This window comes from Phaethon lepturus, unplaced genomic scaffold, assembly GCF_000687285.1.
Source record: "Phaethon lepturus isolate BGI_N335 unplaced genomic scaffold, ASM68728v1 scaffold8175, whole genome shotgun sequence".
Taxonomy (NCBI): domain Eukaryota; kingdom Metazoa; phylum Chordata; class Aves; order Phaethontiformes; family Phaethontidae; genus Phaethon; species Phaethon lepturus.
The window spans coordinates 4,481-24,328 of record NW_010541132.1 but is presented as its reverse complement, the minus strand read 5'-3'; the positions used below and the strand labels follow the sequence as shown (position 1 = coordinate 24,328).

At 45.4% G+C, this 19,848-nt stretch overlaps 1 protein-coding gene across 1 annotated transcript; it reads left to right on the top strand.

Moving 5' to 3' along the window:
• Positions 1 to 13,021: 13,021 nt before the first annotated feature.
• Positions 13,022 to 19,838, top strand: NAA60 (N(alpha)-acetyltransferase 60, NatF catalytic subunit). The gene is made up of 5 exons (XM_010287636.1): positions 13,022 to 13,140; positions 14,672 to 14,801; positions 16,207 to 16,303; positions 18,598 to 18,832; positions 19,682 to 19,838. Exons 1-5 carry the CDS (start codon positions 13,031 to 13,033, stop codon positions 19,836 to 19,838), a joined length of 729 nt encoding a protein of 242 aa, XP_010285938.1. The 5' UTR covers positions 13,022 to 13,030.
• The last annotated feature ends 10 nt before the right edge of the window (positions 19,839 to 19,848 follow it).

The following is a 19,848-nucleotide window of genomic DNA, read 5'->3' as shown; positions in this document are numbered from 1 at the left end:
AAAAAAAAAAAAAATCCGAACTCCAGCTGGAGTCAGTTTGGCATCGCCCTGTGCTTGGGTACAACGGTGCCATCAGAGAGGACTATTCCTTGGCTTTGGTAGCGATGCGGGAGGTCCTGCAGCTATGCTTACAGCTATTCCCTCTCTTGGCACATTCCGAGTTGTTTTTGGGGGCTCAGCCAACAGTGCAGGGGGTCTGTAGCATTGACTCATGCGTCTCTATTTCCTCTTCCTCTGTAGCAGAATTTCCCTTGAGAGGGCCAGGAATATGTCACGCATCACTCAACCCAGCTCTTGCCCTTGCACAGGAGCTACTCTGGCTCTCCCGGCTGCTCTGTGTCTCCTGACAGCCTGGGTCACGGCTCGCAAGCCGCCCCGGCTGGCTCAAACCTCAAACCTAACGCGTGCCACGGCAGCTCTAGCTTTTCTGTGCTTTGCCCGACGGAAGTGTTGTGTCTGTTTGAACCAGCCTGTAGAGCTTTAGTGGAAGACAAAGCAATTGCTCAACTTCATATCTAAGCAGGTTGACAGCTGAGTGTTTTTGCAGGGTGTACCTTGAGGTTTTTAACTGCCACTGATCAAACTGAGCTTTAAATGTTGTCCCCAAGAGTTCATGGCACAGTGCTTCCTGCTGGGCGTGGCAGCACGGTGGCTGTTGGCTTCACCAGACGCGTTCCAGTTGCCGTGCCCAATTCTTCTGGCTGTGCAGCGGTGGGTTATACCTACGCTATCTCTACGGTGAAAATAGTGTCTCCATTTCGGGGACTGCCAAAGCTGCATGCTGAAAGCGCTACTTCTTTCCGTGTCCCGTCAGAGTGACTAGGGCTGGTATCCTCGCCACCGGGATTGCTGAGTCCAGCCGTGAACTAAAGCACACGTCTTAGACATCCGCTCTTGATTATAGGCATCAAATTATTACCATCTCCCATGGTGAGCTGTTTAAATGTTTCATTGTGTTTATTATGTGGAGTTTGAACTTTGGTAGCCTGCTCTGAATCTGCTGCAGTTCATCCTGTCGTTATGCTACAGCACCTCCCAGTACCAGCTAGCTGGTGCTGGATGACGGTGGTGAGCTCCTCTGAACCTTGGCCGTTTGTTGCAGCTATTCTCTCTGCTCTTGAGAACCGCATGAACGTGGCTGAGTGTCTGGCCTTTTATCGACAGATATATGGAGGCATTAAATACCAGTAAGATAAGGAGGGGCATGCTAGCTCAGACCAAAGGCTTTCTAGATGCATGTTTTTCCCGTCTCTGTTTTTTCTTATAATTCCCAGTATCCTGTTTTGAGTGCTGCTAAGCAGCAACCTAATGTTGTTGGGGAACTTGCTGTGGGAGCATGGATTTTTTTCCCCTTGCCGTGCTTAATGCAAATTGGAAATGTTTCCCTTTCTCCAACCCGCATTCCTTTTTTATCTGCCAACTTACAGACTTTATCTGCCACTTTATTAGTCTTTTGGCATCGTGAAAGCTTTCTACAACTGTGAACAGCTTTAGATTTTACTGTGCTGGAAATCAGTGCCTTATCCCAAAGGATCATCAATTTTGCTGCATATCTAGTCATCTCTTCTCCCATCTAGTTTTTATGAATCTGCTGAATGGATTATGGCTGCAATCTCTTTTCACCATGGATTCATCCTAGATTTGCTTCCTTTCTTTTAACCTGCCATAGACTCTCCTTAGTCCAGCTTAGTTTCCTCAAAAGCCTTTAGAGGGGACACTTCTGGCAGCTTTTTGGGAGTACTAGTGCATGGTATTTTTTCAAATAAATCAATAGCCTATATGAATAAATTAGCAGATTTCTCAGGAGTGAGATTCTTTAAAAAAAAAAAAAAAAAGCTGATGGCTCTCTCCCGACATGTTATAATTAGAGTGTGAGCTCTTCATTTACAAGATAACGTTGGAGTAGCCACATCCCCATCAGAAGCAGTGAAATTAGGTACTGCCTAGTACCAGGCTTTTAAAGTAGGCGGTTTTAATTTTGCAGGTTAAAAAAGTAGTACTGTTATGTCTTGTAAACTGGTGCTTTAATTAGTCTTTATATGCCTGGTAGCAAATAAAGAAACATGCAGTAGTGTGTAAGCGTTGTTCTAATACATCGTTTTGTTCTTTGAAGTAGCTGCTGCTGCTGTTGTTTCTCTCAGCTGGTTGCTGGATGTATTTAAAGCAAGTTGACTTAACATGTCTGAGTAACTGGTAAGTGGCTGTCCTGTGAACGGCCTCTTAAAACCTGTGGCATTCTTAATTTTCGTTTCTTTTCCTAAACGAGACTGGTATCATCGTGTCTTTTGGTATGTGGGCTGGCCTCAGATGTCATGAAACTTTGTGGGAACTGCCAGTGGAATTCAGAAAAATGCTCTTTTGTAGTTGGGAGCTGAAAGAGCCTTTAATATAGTATGTGTATTTATTTTTGTTAATGGTCTGGTACTTCTTTCATGTCTCTTGTTATTTCTCTCCCAGTAAGAATGATCTTTATTTGCATGTGGGATTGTTTTTTCCTCCGTGGAGGCTGTTTTTGGGTGGGGGTGTTATGTATATAGGCATTGGACCAGTATAGTCTTGATAAGTTGGTCAGTGAGTTGGTGCTGGTATCTTACCCCATCATTGATCTGAACTGGTCCTGCCACCCAAGAAGTCATCCTCTCTATTCCTGGCTATTTCCACCTCCCTGACCCCTACCCCAGGCACTCCCAGCATAATTTATTGAGTGAGGACAAGCAGGTGAAACTGTGGTCGCAAAGGCTGACCCTTGATGACAGCGCTGTTGTAAATACCTGAGGAATCACAGGTACAAACCTGGGGACTTCCTTGTGAGTGGTTTGCGGAGTTGATTCAGAAGTCCTCATGGCTCTGCGTCCCTGCTCATCACAGGCTGCTGGGTTGGAGGCAGCCTGTGGTAATGGACAGGAATTCCCTTCAGTGACGTGGTGCCAGTGGCTGCTGTTAATGCTTTTTTCCTCTGATGTTAAGATGCTTTGAAAGAAACAATTTGGCTAAGGTGTTCAGTGTAACAGTAGAGAAAGTTCTGTCTTAGCTAAGTGCCTCTTCTACAAACTTGAAAGTTAAATGCTCTCTAAAATCGTTATTAGAGTGGTATCACTCCTGTCTTCCTGGTTTTTTTTTAACCAGTCACAGCATGTCTGATGGCTTCAATGCAGGGTGTTGCAAAAAGACTTAGAGCTTCATGTCTTGCACTGCATCTCCCCACCCACACTTTCCTCCGTGCAGAAAGGTAGCTGCTCAGTTTTGCAATGTTAGCTTTTAATTAAGTTTTTAATTTCTCCTTTTCAACTTACTACCGTGGATGTAAGAGCAGACATCTATGCCAGAATCCATTTTAAGTGTTACTAACTTGAAGCAGTAGCAGTGGGGTTTTTGAGTCGAACCTGGGTGTCTCATGCTGGAAAACACCACTGATAAAGAAAAGGAAAATGAGCCATGTTGGCTCAAATTTTATATTTGGGATCTTGGAGAGAAGTGAGTTTGGGGCGCCTGTCTGCCAGCTAGGGAAGGCATGTTCTTTTCAAGCTTTTTTTTTTTTTTTTTAAAGCAGCTTGTTTGCAATAGCCTCTAAAAAGTTACTTGTTCGTGTCTGTTATAATGATGTAGGCGGAGGGACTGGGTTTTATCGACAGCCGTGTGTGGCTGCTCAGTAATGAGGACAGTGTCTAGGAAATGGAGGCAGGCTCGAATTCCCCTCTCCCCATGTTTGTACTACACTAGATTGAATTTCTGGCTGGTTTTTTTAGTCACTGCATACATTTTCTGTGTAGCTGTTTATTCTAATTTGGAAATGGCAGTGGGCCTGCATGTATGATGAGTTGTTTGGGGTTGGTTTTTGTTTTCTGGAGGAACAGATGCCTATTGGAAACTTGCCGTATTCGGCATTTGCAAGGTATTAGATCTCTCCTCTAGCAAGCGTCTTGTTGTAAATGTGCCTCTATTGCAATCCTTTGGTTTTAACTCCCCGCAGTGCTACTGTCACAAAGCAGATTTTCTCTTCTGCTTCTTAACAAGAAAAGACTTAACAGCAAAACCCTCTTAGAGATTCTTGTTCGCCATTCCCCGGAGGAATTGCTGTATCTGGGGCAGCAGGAAGCCATGCCTTTTGCAGTATGCTTTAGAGACACTTTATTCGGGTATGAGCTCCCGTGAAATCTATGGCTTCAGTAGTGTATCTAGAGCTATAGGGTAAAAGAACATCCCAGAAAGTGGCTCGCATGCAAAACGTTAACATTTCTGCTTCTGGAAGGCTAAGAAGTCAGACTGCAAGTGTGCAGAGGATCAGGGATACAAGTATAAAAGGATTTCACTAACAGTAAGTGTTTTCATTTCAAATAAATAGATGCTGCTTGCTGTGCAGGTGGAACTACATTTTGCCTTCTTGTTTTCTTAATATCCTTCTGGGGTCTGTTTCAAATTCTGATCCTTCATGGCAGGAGGCCAAAGTGTTAATTACTGTGATTCTGTGGTTTTGGCTTTCAGGCTTTTTAGCCCTGTGGTGTGCACACCTCTATCTGGGCGTAATGGAAAATTAAGTGCAAAGCTGGGGACAAGGTGCAAGTGCACTTCTTAGAATGATGTTTTCAGAATTTCAGAGCTGAGGAAAAACTGGCTGAAGCGGCATAGGGTGAGCCTTTAGGGAGGAGGGCTTGAAGGCCAGGACAGGTTTTCCCGAGTTGTGTGTGACAGGGCTGCCTTCCTGGCTCTTCGAGTCCAATAGGCTCTAGCCAGGCTCTTGTAGGTATTCCACACGAGGAGGGTTTAATATCCAATTTACTTGTTTGGTATATTTGGTGTTACATGGGATTTTGATTTAGCGGGGTGATACAGCAACATACTAAAGTCGTAGCAGAAGCATAATACAGCAATTGCAGCGTACAGTTGAATCCAAATATAAACACAATGCCCGTTACTGGTCTCTATATGCTCACCGTCATGGTGCTCGTCGCCTGCAGTCACCGGGAAGGAACGCGCAGATTGAAGCCAGCTCAGGCCTTTGCTTTCTTCAGAGTTCACTTTATTAATTGCCCAGTTTTTGTACTTTGGGCTCAGCCATGTATATGTTCCCCCCATGCTGGTCTGTCTAGCTCAGGAAGACATTATCATTTAAGTGACTCAGGGCACCCGACGATTCACTGGTGCAGCTGTCTTATCTAAACCCAAGGTTACCCTCCAGTCTCCCTGGTGTTGAGAGAAATTCAGCTTTCTTTACAATACAGTCTTCCCCAAGCTCACTGTTTTTTGCACTCCCCCACTGTGGGGGTGTGCTGGTTGGGCACAAATCCTGGATGGATTTACAGGAGAAGAAAGTCCAGGCACTGACAAACTCCTTTGTCCAGACCGATGTCCCCAAAGAGAAGCTCATTAGTGCTTGGGTTGTGCTTTGGAGGCAAATGGATCCGCACAGCAGGACTACCGGCGTATCTTCAGGATGTGGCAGCTGAGGAGATTGCGCAGGGGAGCTCGTTGAGGAGGGCAGTTTTGTGCACAGAAGGAAGCTGCTACGGAAGGAGTTTAAGTAATGAGGAGCACAAAGCCTTGAGCTTATGCGTGTCCCTGAGTGACCAGGGGTCCACGAAGGGCTCTAAGGGTCAATGCTTCTGGTTCTGGTAGAAATTACAGAAAAACATAATGCCTGGATAAAAAGGCATTACGGACTATTGTGAAATAACATAATCTAGCATCAGAGCCTGTTTCCAGCCATATTATTGCATTATTTTCAGACCAAGGCACAAAATCAGTCATTTTGTCCTAGATTTGCCATTAAGTGTCTCACTCGCTCCAAACATCTGCTTCTGCTAATGTAGGGAATTAAGTGATGGCAGTTCTGGGCAGTACTCTTGTTGGATGTGATGCATGGTAAAGGAATGGAGGTGAAACGATCACCGTTCTGCTTGTGACTGTAAACTCCAAGCTCCATTGGTTTGCGTAACATACCGGGAATGAGGAGAACCGTATCTTCTGGGATTTGGATGTTGCTTGTCCCAAATGAACCTGCATGGGATTCCTAGAAGGAGCAGGATCATTAAATGGGATAAATAGAGTGTAACAAATAGCACACAGAGGTATGGTTGTATTGGTGTAGGCAGCATGTTTCACACCGCAGCTTTCCAGTTGCACCTTTGTGTGCAAAGGAACTCGTCTGAGCCCAGGCAGGGTGAAGAGATTTGCTCCTTGCTGATGTTACGTGGGACTGTGGGCCTTAGCAAGCTGATCTAAGTAGGCTTAAATCCCGAAGAGTCCTTGCAACCTAATTTTTTATTCTATGACCAGACATGGAGTAGCACCTAGAAGGTATCAAACCAAATATTTAAATATCTTTAAAAATTTGGCTCCTATTGCCTTGATAATGTTGCCCTAAGTCCTAGAAGCGCCTCTTTGAGATTCTTAGTAATGAATTCATGATGTTTTCAAATGCAGTTGCAATTTTATTGTATTAAACGAAAGGAGCTTGGTAATAGGGGTGTCTGTGGAACATTCCCTGTGAGACCGGTAACCTAAAAACACAGTAAGCTTAAAATGAAATGCAGAAGGGAAATCTTTACTGCTTTGTTGGAATTAGACCTTTGGCTGGTTCAGATTGAATGGTTTAATGTAAATCAAATCCCCAGTGCCAGATGACGCAAGGTAGAGAGACTTCTAGTGGTGAAAACTCCCGCTGGTGCTCCTGAAGTGATACTCCCCAGACAACAGCAGAGCCCATGTCTGTTTTGAGTACGGTGATGCTCAGTCACAGCTAACATGTGCCTGTCCTGCATTTTGAGTAGCTCTTAAAATTCTGTCTGGGGTTTGTTTGAGCCTATTTATGTACAAGTGAGAGAAGAGGCCAGGTGTCATTAATTTATTTTCTTTTTTTCCTGGAAATCTTGTCTTGCTGGGATTCAAGTACTGTCTGCACAGATTTGGTGGCGACGCTGGAGCAGCACCTCTGGTGAGGGTACCAGGCATAAGGAAATCCAACTTTGGCCCACTGTGCGTGCATGGAAATCTTCCAGGGAGTATCTGCTAGCCTGTATTTGTGCCGAGCAGATGGTCTGGTCACGTAAAGTAAAATATAGCTACTGTGCATATGTCCGTCACTGAAGTGCTGGGTCGAAACATGCAGCTGTAGGCAGGGGAACGTGACCTGGCAGCCGGAGGAAGGACCAACTCGCATGGTGCCTTTGCAGACTTGTTTAGCATCGCTGCAGTTCCTCAGACCTGGCCCGTGCATGGTATGTACTTGGGAGTTGTCTGGAGGAACTTAATCTTTTCCTTCTGTGGAACAACAGCAGATAATCCTTAATAATCTAGCAGGAGTGTGCTTGAAGAAAACGCTTTGAATTCCAGAAGGTGAAAATCTTCAGCCTGAGTAAATAAGGGTCTGCACTGTTTAATGGCGGAGGTGCCTGCGATACCGGGATGGTTGGCCGCGCTTTCTTTTCGGGACAATGCTTCCTGAATTGTAGGATTGCTTTATAAAACCCCACTACCCTGACAATGCTTGTTTTTCTTTATTCTTTCCTGTAAGTTGGCTTCTTTCTGTTCAGGATGAATTGATTTCAATTAAGCATTTAAATTCGAAAGTAAAAGATTTTGATGGACTTCAGTCTAGCTTTGTGTCTGCAAGTGAAGAAGATTCCTTCACGTTGTTTTTTGTGTGAACACTAACTTTGAAGCCAATAGACTGCTTACTGGAAGTTATATGTGTATACGATTCTAGTTAGTATTCATTTAGCTTTAGTCTTAGATTACCTTGCTTTTATTCTGCCAGGAAATTGTGATGTTTCTTGCTAGATGATAAAATTTTTACTTGGAATTTTTATGAGCTTATCTGCATGGAAGTTGAAGTCCACATGAAAAGTCATAAAACCAGCATCTTACGACTTCTCATTGCTCAAACCCAACTCCTTTTTGCAGGATGCACAACGCAAAAGTGTCGTTAAAACATGTCTAATAGTGCTAAACAAGGGAAATCTTAACTTGTTGAACCGCTTGGCCAGGCTTTTGTAGGTATGGAAGTGCTCGAGGGATTTTCAAAAGCATTTAAAGCAGCTGCCTGCCGATATTCTAGTAAGCATCAGGCTTTATCTTGCATTTGAACACCCGGTTGGATTAAGAGTGCTGATTCTGTGCGAGTACCTCAATTTCGCTGGAAATACAGTATTATGTAGATTTTCCTCACTTGTTTTTTCATACAGGGGATCTAAGAGGGAAAGAAAATACCCTGTTCTTGAGAAAAGCCTGAGTTGAGATTTCTCAGCTGTGAAGCATCTAGTTCAGGTAAAGAAACTGTCCCTGCACCTGGTAGCTAACCTAAACTCAAACTAAGACCTACTCTTGCATGGCAGGACCTGGAAGTACTGGTGGTAGAGAAATGTCCGTACTCCTGCTCGGCTCATTGTGTGGAGTGAATGTTGGTGGTTCATGGAGTCCCAGCCATCGCTTGGACTGATGCTGGAAGCTAAAGGCTCCTCTCTGCCTTCTAGACAGGATTGTGAAATATTATTATTTAGCTTATTAACACTAGAGCTTACTGATGCCAAAGATTTATGACATTATTCTTAAATACTAAGTTTAGGCCTAACAACGTGCTTCAATTTTAAGGTTATATGTTAAAAGTTGGCTTATTTAGTAATATACTTACTATTTCTCTTCGTCCAACTTCCATTACTGCTAAATACTTGTAATGTGTATTTGACGAGTGCCTCTGCAGCTACCCTCTACACATAAGGCCAAAATCTTTTGCTAGATTTTTTTCAACAGAGCAATGCAGAAGTCTGGTAGAAATACTCAAAACCTTTATACTTTCCTGTAGGTTTTTTGGAAATTAATTTGTTGTGTGTTAATATCTGCAAGTTTTGGGTAGGAAAGGCAATTAAATGCTCAGTTTCTAGTTCTCCATACTGCTAACATTGGTGTTTTGGAAAAGGGTGTCCTCAAAGCTTTTTAAAATGTTTAGCTGCATAAGCATAAAATGTTGGCTCATGTTATAATCGTTACAAGCAAGTGTGTCCCATTTTGACAAAAGGGTGAGGTCACTGTGCTCCGCTGGGCCACCTCCCAGACCATGGCTATCACATGAACAAAGACTGACACCTGAGAAAAAGTTATTAAAGAAGGTAACTTCACTGTGGGTTTTCAGAAATGGCTGTGGACCTCTTTCAATGAGCTGCACATGGCTGCAGCCTAGGTTTTTGCTTCGCAGCAACCACCACTTGGTCTCAGAGGTCAGAACTTGGTGTTGTCGGTGTTGCAGTGATGAGTGGAGCCATGCTACCCCTAAACCCCTGAAGGCCTTTTTAACGTCCATGGAGTCCTAGGGTTGTATTTTACACTGATTCTTGCTTTTTTATTATTTCTTTAGGCTTCCAAATGTATCTTTTGTCCTCTAAACCCAAGCTGACTCTAAAAGTGCTACGCTCATCGCTGTGCTAGCTGAGGCTTTGGTTTGGGACTTTTGGCTCTGCTAATGACAGCACGCTGCAGGCTGTGCCGGGGGTCAGGACTTGGGTCTTGGGTGTTTGCCCAAGTATCTGTGAAGAGCCAGAGGCTGTCACCTGGGTATGAAGGGAATTGTCTCGCCTGGGATTTCATCTCTCGCAGCTCCTTCGGCAATGGTAACACTTGGCCAGGGAGGAAGGTGCATGGGTCTGCTCTCCTAAAACCTTGTGGCAGGACACGGTGCCAAGCAGGTGTCCTAAACTTCCTCTTAATGTGCAAGAGCGTCAGACTGGGTCACATCACGCAAAGCGGATGGAACCAGTCCCTGCAAACACAACCGGTGCTGCGAAATGGCTGTCGGAATTTGAGGGGAGGGGGATTATACTGTTCAACAAATCAGTCATGGATTACTTTTTTTAAGGCTGGCTTCAGCTACAGGATAATGCATAATGCTTGCCTAGCTCTTTGAGAATATAGTGTTAAATAAACATGAACTAATCCTCACAAGAATGAGTCCTGTGCTGGCTCTGCCTCTCCTGCAGCAGCTGCTGGCTAAGTCTGCTCCTAGGCCCCTGCCTTTTCTACTTGCTAGCAAAAATATGGCTCTATCATGGTATTTTAATTTATCTCTTAATTCATTAATGCTGAGAGTGTTGACCGAGAAGGGGTGTTGCCTTACAGGAGCATCGAAACTTCTCAAGAATAATAAAATGTATGAGAAAGAGCCCTGCTGTTGCAAACCTGAGTGCTGCTTAATGCCCACTAACAAAGTGATGTACGGGGGCTCGGAGCTTCGCCATGGCCAAAGTGGCTCTGGCTGTACGTGCCTGCTGACCCCCCTCCTCTTTTCTCCCCCCAGGAAGCCTGTCTTACGCTACCTGAGTTTCATCCAAGCAACTCTGGCCTACAAACAACTGTTTTGCCCTCGTTTCGTGATCTTGTGGTGGGTCACCGCTCTGAAATGGCTCAGCAAAGGGTCCAGCAAGGGTGGGAAGTGTGGGAAGGTGGGACTGGGGTCCACAGCGCTGTGCATCAGCTACCTCAGCCGGCAGCGGTGTGGATCGAATCAGCCACAGCAAGTGAACGTGCCCTTCCTTCAGGGCCGCGTGGGGTAAAGCTGAGACTTGTTAAAAGGTCACCGGGGGCTGGTGGTGGAGAGCGTGCTTGCTGCCGTGACAGGGTGCAGATTCAAAGTCTAGCCTCAGAGGGCTTGAGCCATTTCTGAGAGTGTAAAATTAGTTTTAAAAGCAGCATGGAGTACTGGTATTGCGGGTTTTCTAGGTGCTTAAGTTGTTTTGAAACTAGCATCTGGACTGATTGTGAAAGCTGCAGGCTGCTTGGTAAACATGCAACCACAGTCCCAGAACAGGCTGTGAAATAGCTGTGATTCTTCTCAAGGACTACTTTGGAGAACAGCAAGCAATCCATATCAATATATGGAAGCCCTTCTCAGGGAAATATGTAGGACCAGTGGCTGGGAGGAAAGCTGTCGCTGGGAAGGATCCCTTCCTTGAAGAAATCCACCCCATTCTGTCTTCCTCAAGAGCTGTAGGAGAACTTCCTTGGACCTCTTTATTAAAGCATTTTGCCATTCTTTCTGCCTGCATGGGAGAAGGGCTAGAAAAGATTTCTCTGGATAATAGTGGACCTTTAATCATATCCTTTCTCCTGTGGGTATATGGGCAGTTTGATGTGTTCCAGGTTGCACACAAACCAGCGGTAGGCTTCTCCTTCCTCCCTGGGAGATCCAGGCCGATGCGGCATAGGGTCTTTGTGCTGCCCTCCGGGAGGACGGAGGGGTGGGAGCTCACACTGCGCTGGCCAGTGCAAAGGACACCTACAACGTGTGTTGCAGGGAGAGTGCCAAAGTCAAGGGTGAACGATGTTCTTGTGAGCAGTGCTAATTACCTCTCTTTCAGCACTGATGTTGAGTTCCAAGGACCCCAGCATCTGGGGACTCTGCTCTCATCATGTGCTAATTGGGAGTTGCTCCCTACCGGTTCACCCAGGGGAACTGGAGGAAAAAAAAAAAAAGCTAGCTTATGTACCTTGAAAGAGAAATTTGGGGGTGGAATGTGGATTTCATGGCTTAGCCTGGTTTTTTTCTTTTTTTCTTAGGGGTACAGTAGAAGGAGGTGTTTCCAAACTCTTAGGAGAGCAGTCGGCACACAGCTGTGTGCTGTCAAACGTGTCAAACTGGGACCGTTGCTGTGCCTACTCTTTTTGTGCGTCTTTGCCAGTCACAGAGCGTGTTACGGAGGTGACGCGATTTTTGCGTTGAAGCTGTTGCAAATGGCATGGCTAGTTCAGTGTGTTTAAATCTGTTCCTTCTCAAGTGTCTGGGCTTCAAATTTGGCGAGAGCTCTGGAGCGCTGAGCAGCCCTTTCAACAGGATGGCATACACCAGCGCTGCTGTGTGCAGCTTTTTCCTTATAACTCAACATTTTGAAACCAAGATTTGAGACCATAACCATCTTAAAATTGGGAAGAGAAAGTACAAACAAAAACAAACGACGTTTAAAATTGAGGGTGGTGGGTTTTGGATTTTTTCTTTGCATCCTGGTCTGGTTCTTTGACCTGGGACTAAGAGGGCTGGAGCACCAGAGACAAAGCTGTGGATGGAGAACTGCAGGTGACCCATGAAAGGGAACCGACTCCTGCAGCTGCCCTGCCTCTGCCTGCCTTGTTTTCTCTGTGTGCACAGTGTCTCGCGTGGGGCTTTGTCCTGCCTAGAGCCTGCTCTCAAGATCTGGTCTTCGTTCCTGCGTCTGCACTACAAATGCTTTTACAACCAGTTTAGTTACTGCTTGCTTGCTTTCCCTCTGGTATCTTGTTAAAAAAGGCTGAAGACATTGGAGTAAGTGTCCGGTACGTGGTTAGTAGGATTGTGGTAGTGCTATGGTGAAAGAAAAGTATCTTGGCATTTCTGTATTTGAACACTCTCTCTTGGGCTGGAAAGCCAGCCCTCGTGGAGTTGTAGCATGTAGGAAGGAGGGGAAATGCAACTAGATCTCCTTTCACCAGCATGTTAAACAAATTTAACGTTTTAAAGAATTTGAATCCTCTGCATACGTAGTAACTGGAGTTGTTACATGGAGAGTAACTGGAGATTGTGTAAGAGGACTCTGTAAATGGTCTTCTAGCAGTGCTTCCTTTTTAAGCTGTTTGTTCAGTTTTGTTTTAACAAAAAATTGGTCCTGCATAGACATTTGAAGTGCTCCATGCGTTGTAAGGTACACTTGGCACGTATTTAATGCAGCATCCTGAGCTCTTTTTGGAAGTGGTTGGTGCCACATGCTCCTTCACACGCATCGCTGGACTGTGCTCGCAGGGAGCGGGGAGTGTACAGATGCCGGGCTGGTGGGTTGGGTCAGGCTGAGAAGTCAGCTGTGCTTATCCTGTGGGCAACAGGGCTTTGAGATGCATCTCAGGTTCACGTTGCCATATTTTGCTTCATCTCTCTTGAAAACTCATTCTGCTAAGAAAAAAACAACTGCATTGACACTGAGACCCTCCTGCTGCCTCCGCGCAAATGCCCGACCAAAGCGGAGAGTCAGAATCTGTGCTTCATCATTCTTAAATGTGCTTTCTTTTCTTGCAGGCGTGAATGACAGAGGAGGTGCCCCCGACTGCACTTACGGACGTAAACCTGCGTCTTCTCTGCCACGATGACATAGACACAGTGAAGCAGCTCTGTGGCGACTGGTTCCCAATAGAGTACGTTACCGGTCTGGGGTGTGAGATGACGGGGATCTAGAAACAAATGGTGTGAACCTGCACTGGTCCAGTTCAGAGCTAACACCAAAGGCTCTGCAGCCTCCTGGACTGTTGCTAAGATAGAAGCATGTTCTGAATATTTTATGCACTGTGGTTGTGGTGGTCCTGTTAATGGCCCTTTGCTGCCTGTCCTGCAGGGTCCTTAAAGTCATCAGAAAGTTCCTGCTTGCAGATTTTGGCAGAAAGAGGGGCTTTGTAATTAAAGGGGTGGGTCAGCTTCTTGGGAAAGAGGGTAGATGGGCTGGGGAAAGGAGCACATCTCCAGGGAAAAGGACAGCATCCCTGTGCTTGCGCTAGAAAGTTGTGTTCTGCAGTGTGTGCCGAGAAAGCACCCTCAGAGCTGAACCAAACCGACAGGGAGCAACTGTTCCTGAGGGACCGTCATTCTGAATGTCCTGGCGGAGACTGAACAGTACTTGCCTGTGTACTCAGGATCACTGTTGCTCCCAAAGATCCGGCTTAAAGGTGATGTCAGTCTGTCCCAAGTCAGCTCCCCAGCCCCCGTTTGATAAATGCTTGTGTCTGCACAATAAAGAGCTTTTCTGGGGAACTGATAGCTTTCTGGCGTAAAGCATCCAGGGAAACTACAGCTGTAGACTTCAAGGATTTTTTTCTTTAGCTTTGTTGAGAAGGTTTATAGAGGATTTTAGTGGTTTATAATTATGATTGCATAAAATATAACAAACTAGCAAAAGCATTCATAATATTTTGAATTTGTAGATTTCTTTTAAACACCAGGCATGCTGAACTCTCAGCAAATAAATAACTGAAATAAGGTGAAATAACTCAGTGTACGCTAGTTTCCCTTTAGTAGCTGCAGAAGGAGGAGGAGAGCTGGAGGCTGCTGATGTGATTTTTTTTTTTTTTTTTTTTTTGGTACCAATATGCAGTATTTTTTTCACATGTGTATCAAATTAACGAGATCCTTACGCTCTTAGATGAGGGCAGATGGATCTGGCATTTAAAAATAACTTGCTAAAGATGGAAGTGAAAGCTCTGGGCAATGAAAGCAAAATGAAAATGTGGTTGCCTTAGCAAGGCGGGAGGCCGTTACATAGCAGCCTGCATTGCTGCTTCGATGCAATTGAAAGAAACCATGCTACCAAGTGGGGTACAGCAGCTGTTTGATGTTTGCTGGTACCATACAATGGTTAAGACAGCAAAGGTGAATAACTTCCTAAGCCAGATTTTGTGGAATAAGCTAAATTAGTAGCATAGAAGGAGCTTTAGATTGACATATGGCTGAGCTCCTTGGCTGTATGTCTTTGCAGAAGACAGCTCTTTCAGTAGTACAGCTTCCCTCCCTTAGTCTCCTGTAAAATACACTGGCCCACAGTTCCAGTGACCAGCATTTAAAGATGTTGCTGCCCATTCCCACTTGAGCAGCATCTCAGCCCAATGTTTGCAGTGGTGCTGCCCGTTCCCATGGGCTTTGTGTCCCCAAACATTCCTGTTTTTTCTTCTTTCCCAGGTACCCTGACTCATGGTACCGAGATATCACTTCCAACAAGAAGTTCTTTTCCCTCGCAGCCACATACAGAGGCTCCATCGTGGGAATGATAGTGGCAGAGATCAAGAGCAGAACAAAGGTGCATAAAGAGGTATGCTACTAAACTGTGCTTCGGTATGAGATAGCCCACCTCTTGCCATGGTTGACCGCGATAGGACCTGTCTGGGGTATTTTTTTCCCCCATCCATCCAAACACTTCTAAGAGTGATCCTGAGTTAATTTAAGAAACCAAGAAGATGCCCGTTTCCAGCTAGTGGAGCGTGCATGGTGGGATCTGTCTGAACACCTGGGCTGCTGAGCAGCCTGGTACCACAAAGTTTCCTCCTGCTGGGGCGAGGCAGCTGTGGCCCGGTGGGAAGCGTGCTGCCCGATGTGCTGTGCGGAGAGATCAGATCATGCAAGCGTAACCCAGAAGTGGCTGTGTAGCCAGCCGTTTAACTGTTGCCCGGCTGTTTTCAGTGAGCCTGGTCATTGCTGGTGACTGAGGTACGCGCAGCTGCTGTGGGAGGACAAACCTCTTTCTTTCTTACGTAAGGGTTGGACTTCCTTAGCTGTGCTGAGCGAGTTACTCCTCTGACTTCCTGCAGAAACTCCTTCATTTACACAGTCACTGTCTCGAACACAAAGCAAAGGTAACCGATCTGCAGAAGCTCAGGCTTCAGGGATAACAGAGCTTGCAGGCCAGGTGAGACAACACGGTACAGCAGAGAGGTGAAAAAGAGACGGTCATTGAAGACAGTATGGGAAAAGACCACTGGGTTAGCGTAGGGAAAACAGCATAGGCAAGTGGATTAAAAAAAAGCAAGGGCAACGCAGAGAATGCATAACTTCTAAAAGGCCATCAGTGTTATGATTAAACAATAACCTTAACATTCGTAGGAACTGAGGGCACCGAGTGGCACGGGTCTCTTCACTCTAGCTATCTGGCTGCATCTCAGAGCTAGTCAAAGTCAGAAACTGCATCTTCAGCAATGCTAACAAAAGGCTCTTGTTCCAGCCAAGCTGAAAGTCAGGGGCTTATTCAGACACTGCTCCAGGCGACTGAGCCTGTAGAACATGCTCCTTGTCTTCTACAGCAGTACAGAGATCTCCAGCTGACACGAAGCTCAGATGGGAGCATGCAGGCAATAAAGACTCTTGCCGGATTGATCTAGATGCCAATGTGTAACGCCAGAATTGGCATTTTGAATCCTTCCTGGTAAAGCATGCAAATATATTCTGTCCCTAAGCCCACAGATAATGTATATGGTAAGGAAACATCATGATTTGTGTTCTGCATCTGGGAAGATTATACGAAAGTAGGAATAACCCCTAAGGGACCATGCTTGTTTTTTTTTTAACTGCCCACCTTCTTTCCAGAAGCTTCAGCTAAGACTGTTCAGTGAAGAGAATTTTCCTGCTCTAGCCTTGTTTTCAGATGTTCCAGTGTGGGATTCTTGCCTTCTCCTGTGCCTCCCCAGGTATCCTACTAAATAACTTGTTATATCTCTACTCAGGATGGAGACATCTTAGCTTCCAGTTTTCCTGTGGACACTCAAGTTGCTTACATCCTCAGTCTTGGAGTGGTGAAGGAATTCAGAAAACATGGAATAGGTAAGATGCTGCTAAGTGACAACTCTGTTGCTGCCGTTTGCCGCATGGGGCTAGTGGGCATGACTGAAGAAGGTCCACCATTTCACCACGATACCTTTTTGAGACAAGCTTGTCAGTGATTCCTACCAGCAACTGGGAAGGTGATGCACTCGTGTCCCCTTCTTGCTGTTAATGCAGGTGCACCGAGATGTTTTTACTGGCATAGGCGCAACACAACGTGCAAATGTTTCTGGCATAGGCGCAACACAACGTGCAAATGTTTCCAAAGAGCATGGGGCTTTGTCCGTCTTGTTCCCAGGGGACAGCTGAGCACACCAAAAACTTGCACTCCTGCTGCTGAGACTGACTGAAGTGCTAGGGCTTCACCCTGGAGCACGGTTTGAAGCGATTTTCTTTCATGGATATCAGAAGCCTGGTCCCTGAGGCAGAAAATAGAGCTGCTTTTAACCTCTCGACTTCAACAGATAGAACAGACATTTAGAAAAAGACAAAGGGAACTAGAAAAAGGGTGTAACTTGGACCTGATTAAATCTGTCATATGCATGTAAAAGTCTGCTCTGAATGCCTGCTGCAACTCACAGCATTTTTGCAGCCATTTGAAAACCCTGCAGTCAAGAGGGCTTATCTCCATTTAGAGCAGGATGTGTTTTGTCATCAAATAAGTGCCCTCCTGGTGCAATTTCAAGCATCATCGATATCTTTGACCTGCAAAAGGAGATAGGCCAGGTTTGGCAGCATGACCCAGTGTTGCACATCTGAGGTCTCTTCAGTGGATACAGGTATAACTTCTTCCCTTGAGTCCTCCCTTCTCCCCCAGTCGTGTTTAGAAGGGTACGGACTGCTAGGCTATATAAAGAAATGACCTGAAGAGTCCTCAGTGGGAGAGCTGTATTTAAAACTTGCATTGAAATGCTTCTGGAGATAAATTTTCTGTACAAAGAAGAGAATACTTGCACAGACTAATGTTCAGAGAAGGTGGTAAAGGGGTCTTCTGTAAATTTGTGGCTGTTTTGAGTACCCTTTCAGTTTCCAAATCCTATTTTTTTCTCAGCTCCATTTTGCTGGAATTTTCTCCTTTTCAGTATCAGTATTTCCTGTATCCATCACATCTAGACAGCATGTTGCCATGTTCTCTCAAAACCTTTGGACTTGTACCTATAGCAAAACAACCTAAAGAAGCTGCTGCCTGCTGGTGCTTTTTCTGAGACCTTTCTCTTGAGAGTTTTTCTACTTGTCTTTGAAGCTGAAGTCTTTCATACAGGAGGCTTTTCACCCCAGGCATACTTTTAAGCACTAAAGCTCTAATTTTTCTCTGGCAGAAATAAAAAGGCTTTGGTTTCTAGTTCTCTGCTATTCTTAAACCAGAGGGCAGTTTGATTTCTGTGAGATAGAAGAGTGGAATATCTTATAACAAAATTAAACTGCTCTCCTGTTGATGTCTCTCAGTGTCTTTTTGTGCTTGGCTGATGTAAATTCCTACTAAGCGTCAAGTGACCGTGAAGTAGTCTGAGGATTGTGAAACATATGGCAGCATAAATCTCGTCTGTGTGTTTGTATTAGCTAAGCTATTTCTTTAGCCTGTTGTTACCATACTTGATGGAAGAATTTCCCCTGCAAGTTCTGCTGGGTCCTTCATGTCGTGTTGAGGTGGTTTGGAAGAACCTCCAGGTCTCGTCTCTCAGGGCTGCAGTATTCTTTGTGCCCTTCTCTGGTTTATCCTGCGACTAGTTGCTGCAGAAAATCCAGGTTGAGTGAGACTATGCCTTGGCTCTTTTCCTAAGAAGGGATCTTAAAATCCTATAGTTCTTAGATTTTAATTTGAATTCAGCAGATGCAATGCAATAACCTGCTTGTGAAGTCTTGTTTTGACTCTCTGCTATTTAAATGGCTTTCAAATAAATAAATGTGATGGGACTGATACCATTGAAAATGACTCACTTGGTCTTCCCCAAAGCTGAGCGCTGCTTGGCTGGGGATGGGCATTACTGGCAGATTCCCCTGTCTGGTTCATCTTTGTGGTTATTGAATCACAAGCTTGTGTCTTCATAAAATCTGTTTTGTGAAGGTGTGCTCATAGGTGAGATGAGATTCATATTAAAACCATGGAGCATGGTCCTGTTAAATTCATCAAGAGGGTCTGTGAGAACTGGGTGGGATCTGGGATCTTCACGTGAGTGCAGCAATCACTGCTTAGACGCTGGGTGCAGGAGACCTCAGCTGGGACCCACGAACCCTTGTGCTGTCCCTGAGGAGGCAGCTGCACTGTGTGATTCTGCTGCTCTTTTCTTCAACAGGTTCGCTCTTGCTTGAAAGTTTAAAAGACCATATATCAACGACTGCCCAAGATCACTGCAAAGCCATCTACCTGCACGTCCTCACCACTAACAACACAGCAATAAACTTCTATGAAAACAGAGACTTTAAACAGCACCACTATCTTCCCTATTATTATTCCATCAGAGGGGTCCTCAAAGATGGCTTTACCTACGTCCTGTACATCAATGGCGGACATCCACCCTGGACAATCTTATATCCTTTACCCTCAGTCTGATTAGCAGTGGAACACAAGAAGCAGACGCCAAACTGTGTTGTAGGTTAAAAATGGCAATCTAGCAAAGTGTGACCTGGCTAGATCTGGGGACTGATGCCTGCTCAGATGTGAGTTTAATTGGAAGCCGGAAGGAAGGTGATGTTAGAGGGATTTGAGAGTGACCTGCTTGTGCCCAGGCTCCCCCGACTCCTCTGGGAACAGTTCAGGGAGGCAGTGCAGGATGGCACATTGAATTCTAAGTTGCAGTGAGTTTGATGCCAGTGGTAGCAATGCTGGTGTTAAGCCAGAGTGCTAGGCGTGCTTGTGTGCTGCAGGATTTGTCCAGCAACATGGCAGAGAAGCCCTTGGTCTTGGTTCCTGTGGCCTGGGATCCCCTGTGACCCTGGCCTGGCCTGGGAGGCTGCTCTCAAACTGACTTTGGGAGTTTATTTCAGGTCGTTGGATGATGGAGAAGAAACCTGATCTTTCCCGGGTGTAGCTAGTCAGCCCAGACCTCGCCAGGCAGGTGGATAGATTGCTGTCCCCACAGAAACTTGCTGCGGAGTGCAAAGGGAACTGGCAGCTGCTTAGAGGAAGTATTTCCCATGCAAGTTGGAGCCAGTCTTCCCAAATTGCCTTCTTTTAAGGTGCAAAGCAGATAGAAAAGGATAGAAAGGAGCTTTTGATAGAAAGGAGCAAGTAGTTAACACAAGGAACAGATCTGGCTGTCTAACAGCAGAATAGCTTTTGCTGTGTCATGGAGTCTCTTTAGGGGGTGCTAGTCCACAGAGTTTTAAGTTATCTCTTAAGTCACAGTGTAAATTTTGCTGTCCTTAACTGATGGCTACTGACTACCTACAGCACATTGGATCAACGCTGGCCAGCCTGAGCCCATGTTCAATTCCCCAGAGGATATATCGACAAGCCCAGAGCCTTCTCTGCAGCCTTCTGCCCTGGTCTGGCATTTCTGCCAAGAGCGGCATTGAATATAGCCGGACGATGTGAGTGGATCGGA

Coding starts and splice junctions, on each gene's coding strand:
- NAA60 (XM_010287636.1), top strand. CDS start 13,031: ATGACAGAGGAGGTGCCCCCGACTGCACTTACGGACGTAAACCTGCGT. Junction 13,141..14,671: donor GGCGACTGGTTCCCAATAGA/GTACGTTACCGG, acceptor CTTCTTTCCCAG/GTACCCTGACTCATGGTACC. Junction 16,304..18,597: donor ATTCAGAAAACATGGAATAG/GTAAGATGCTGC, acceptor TTTCTTCAACAG/GTTCGCTCTTGCTTGAAAGT.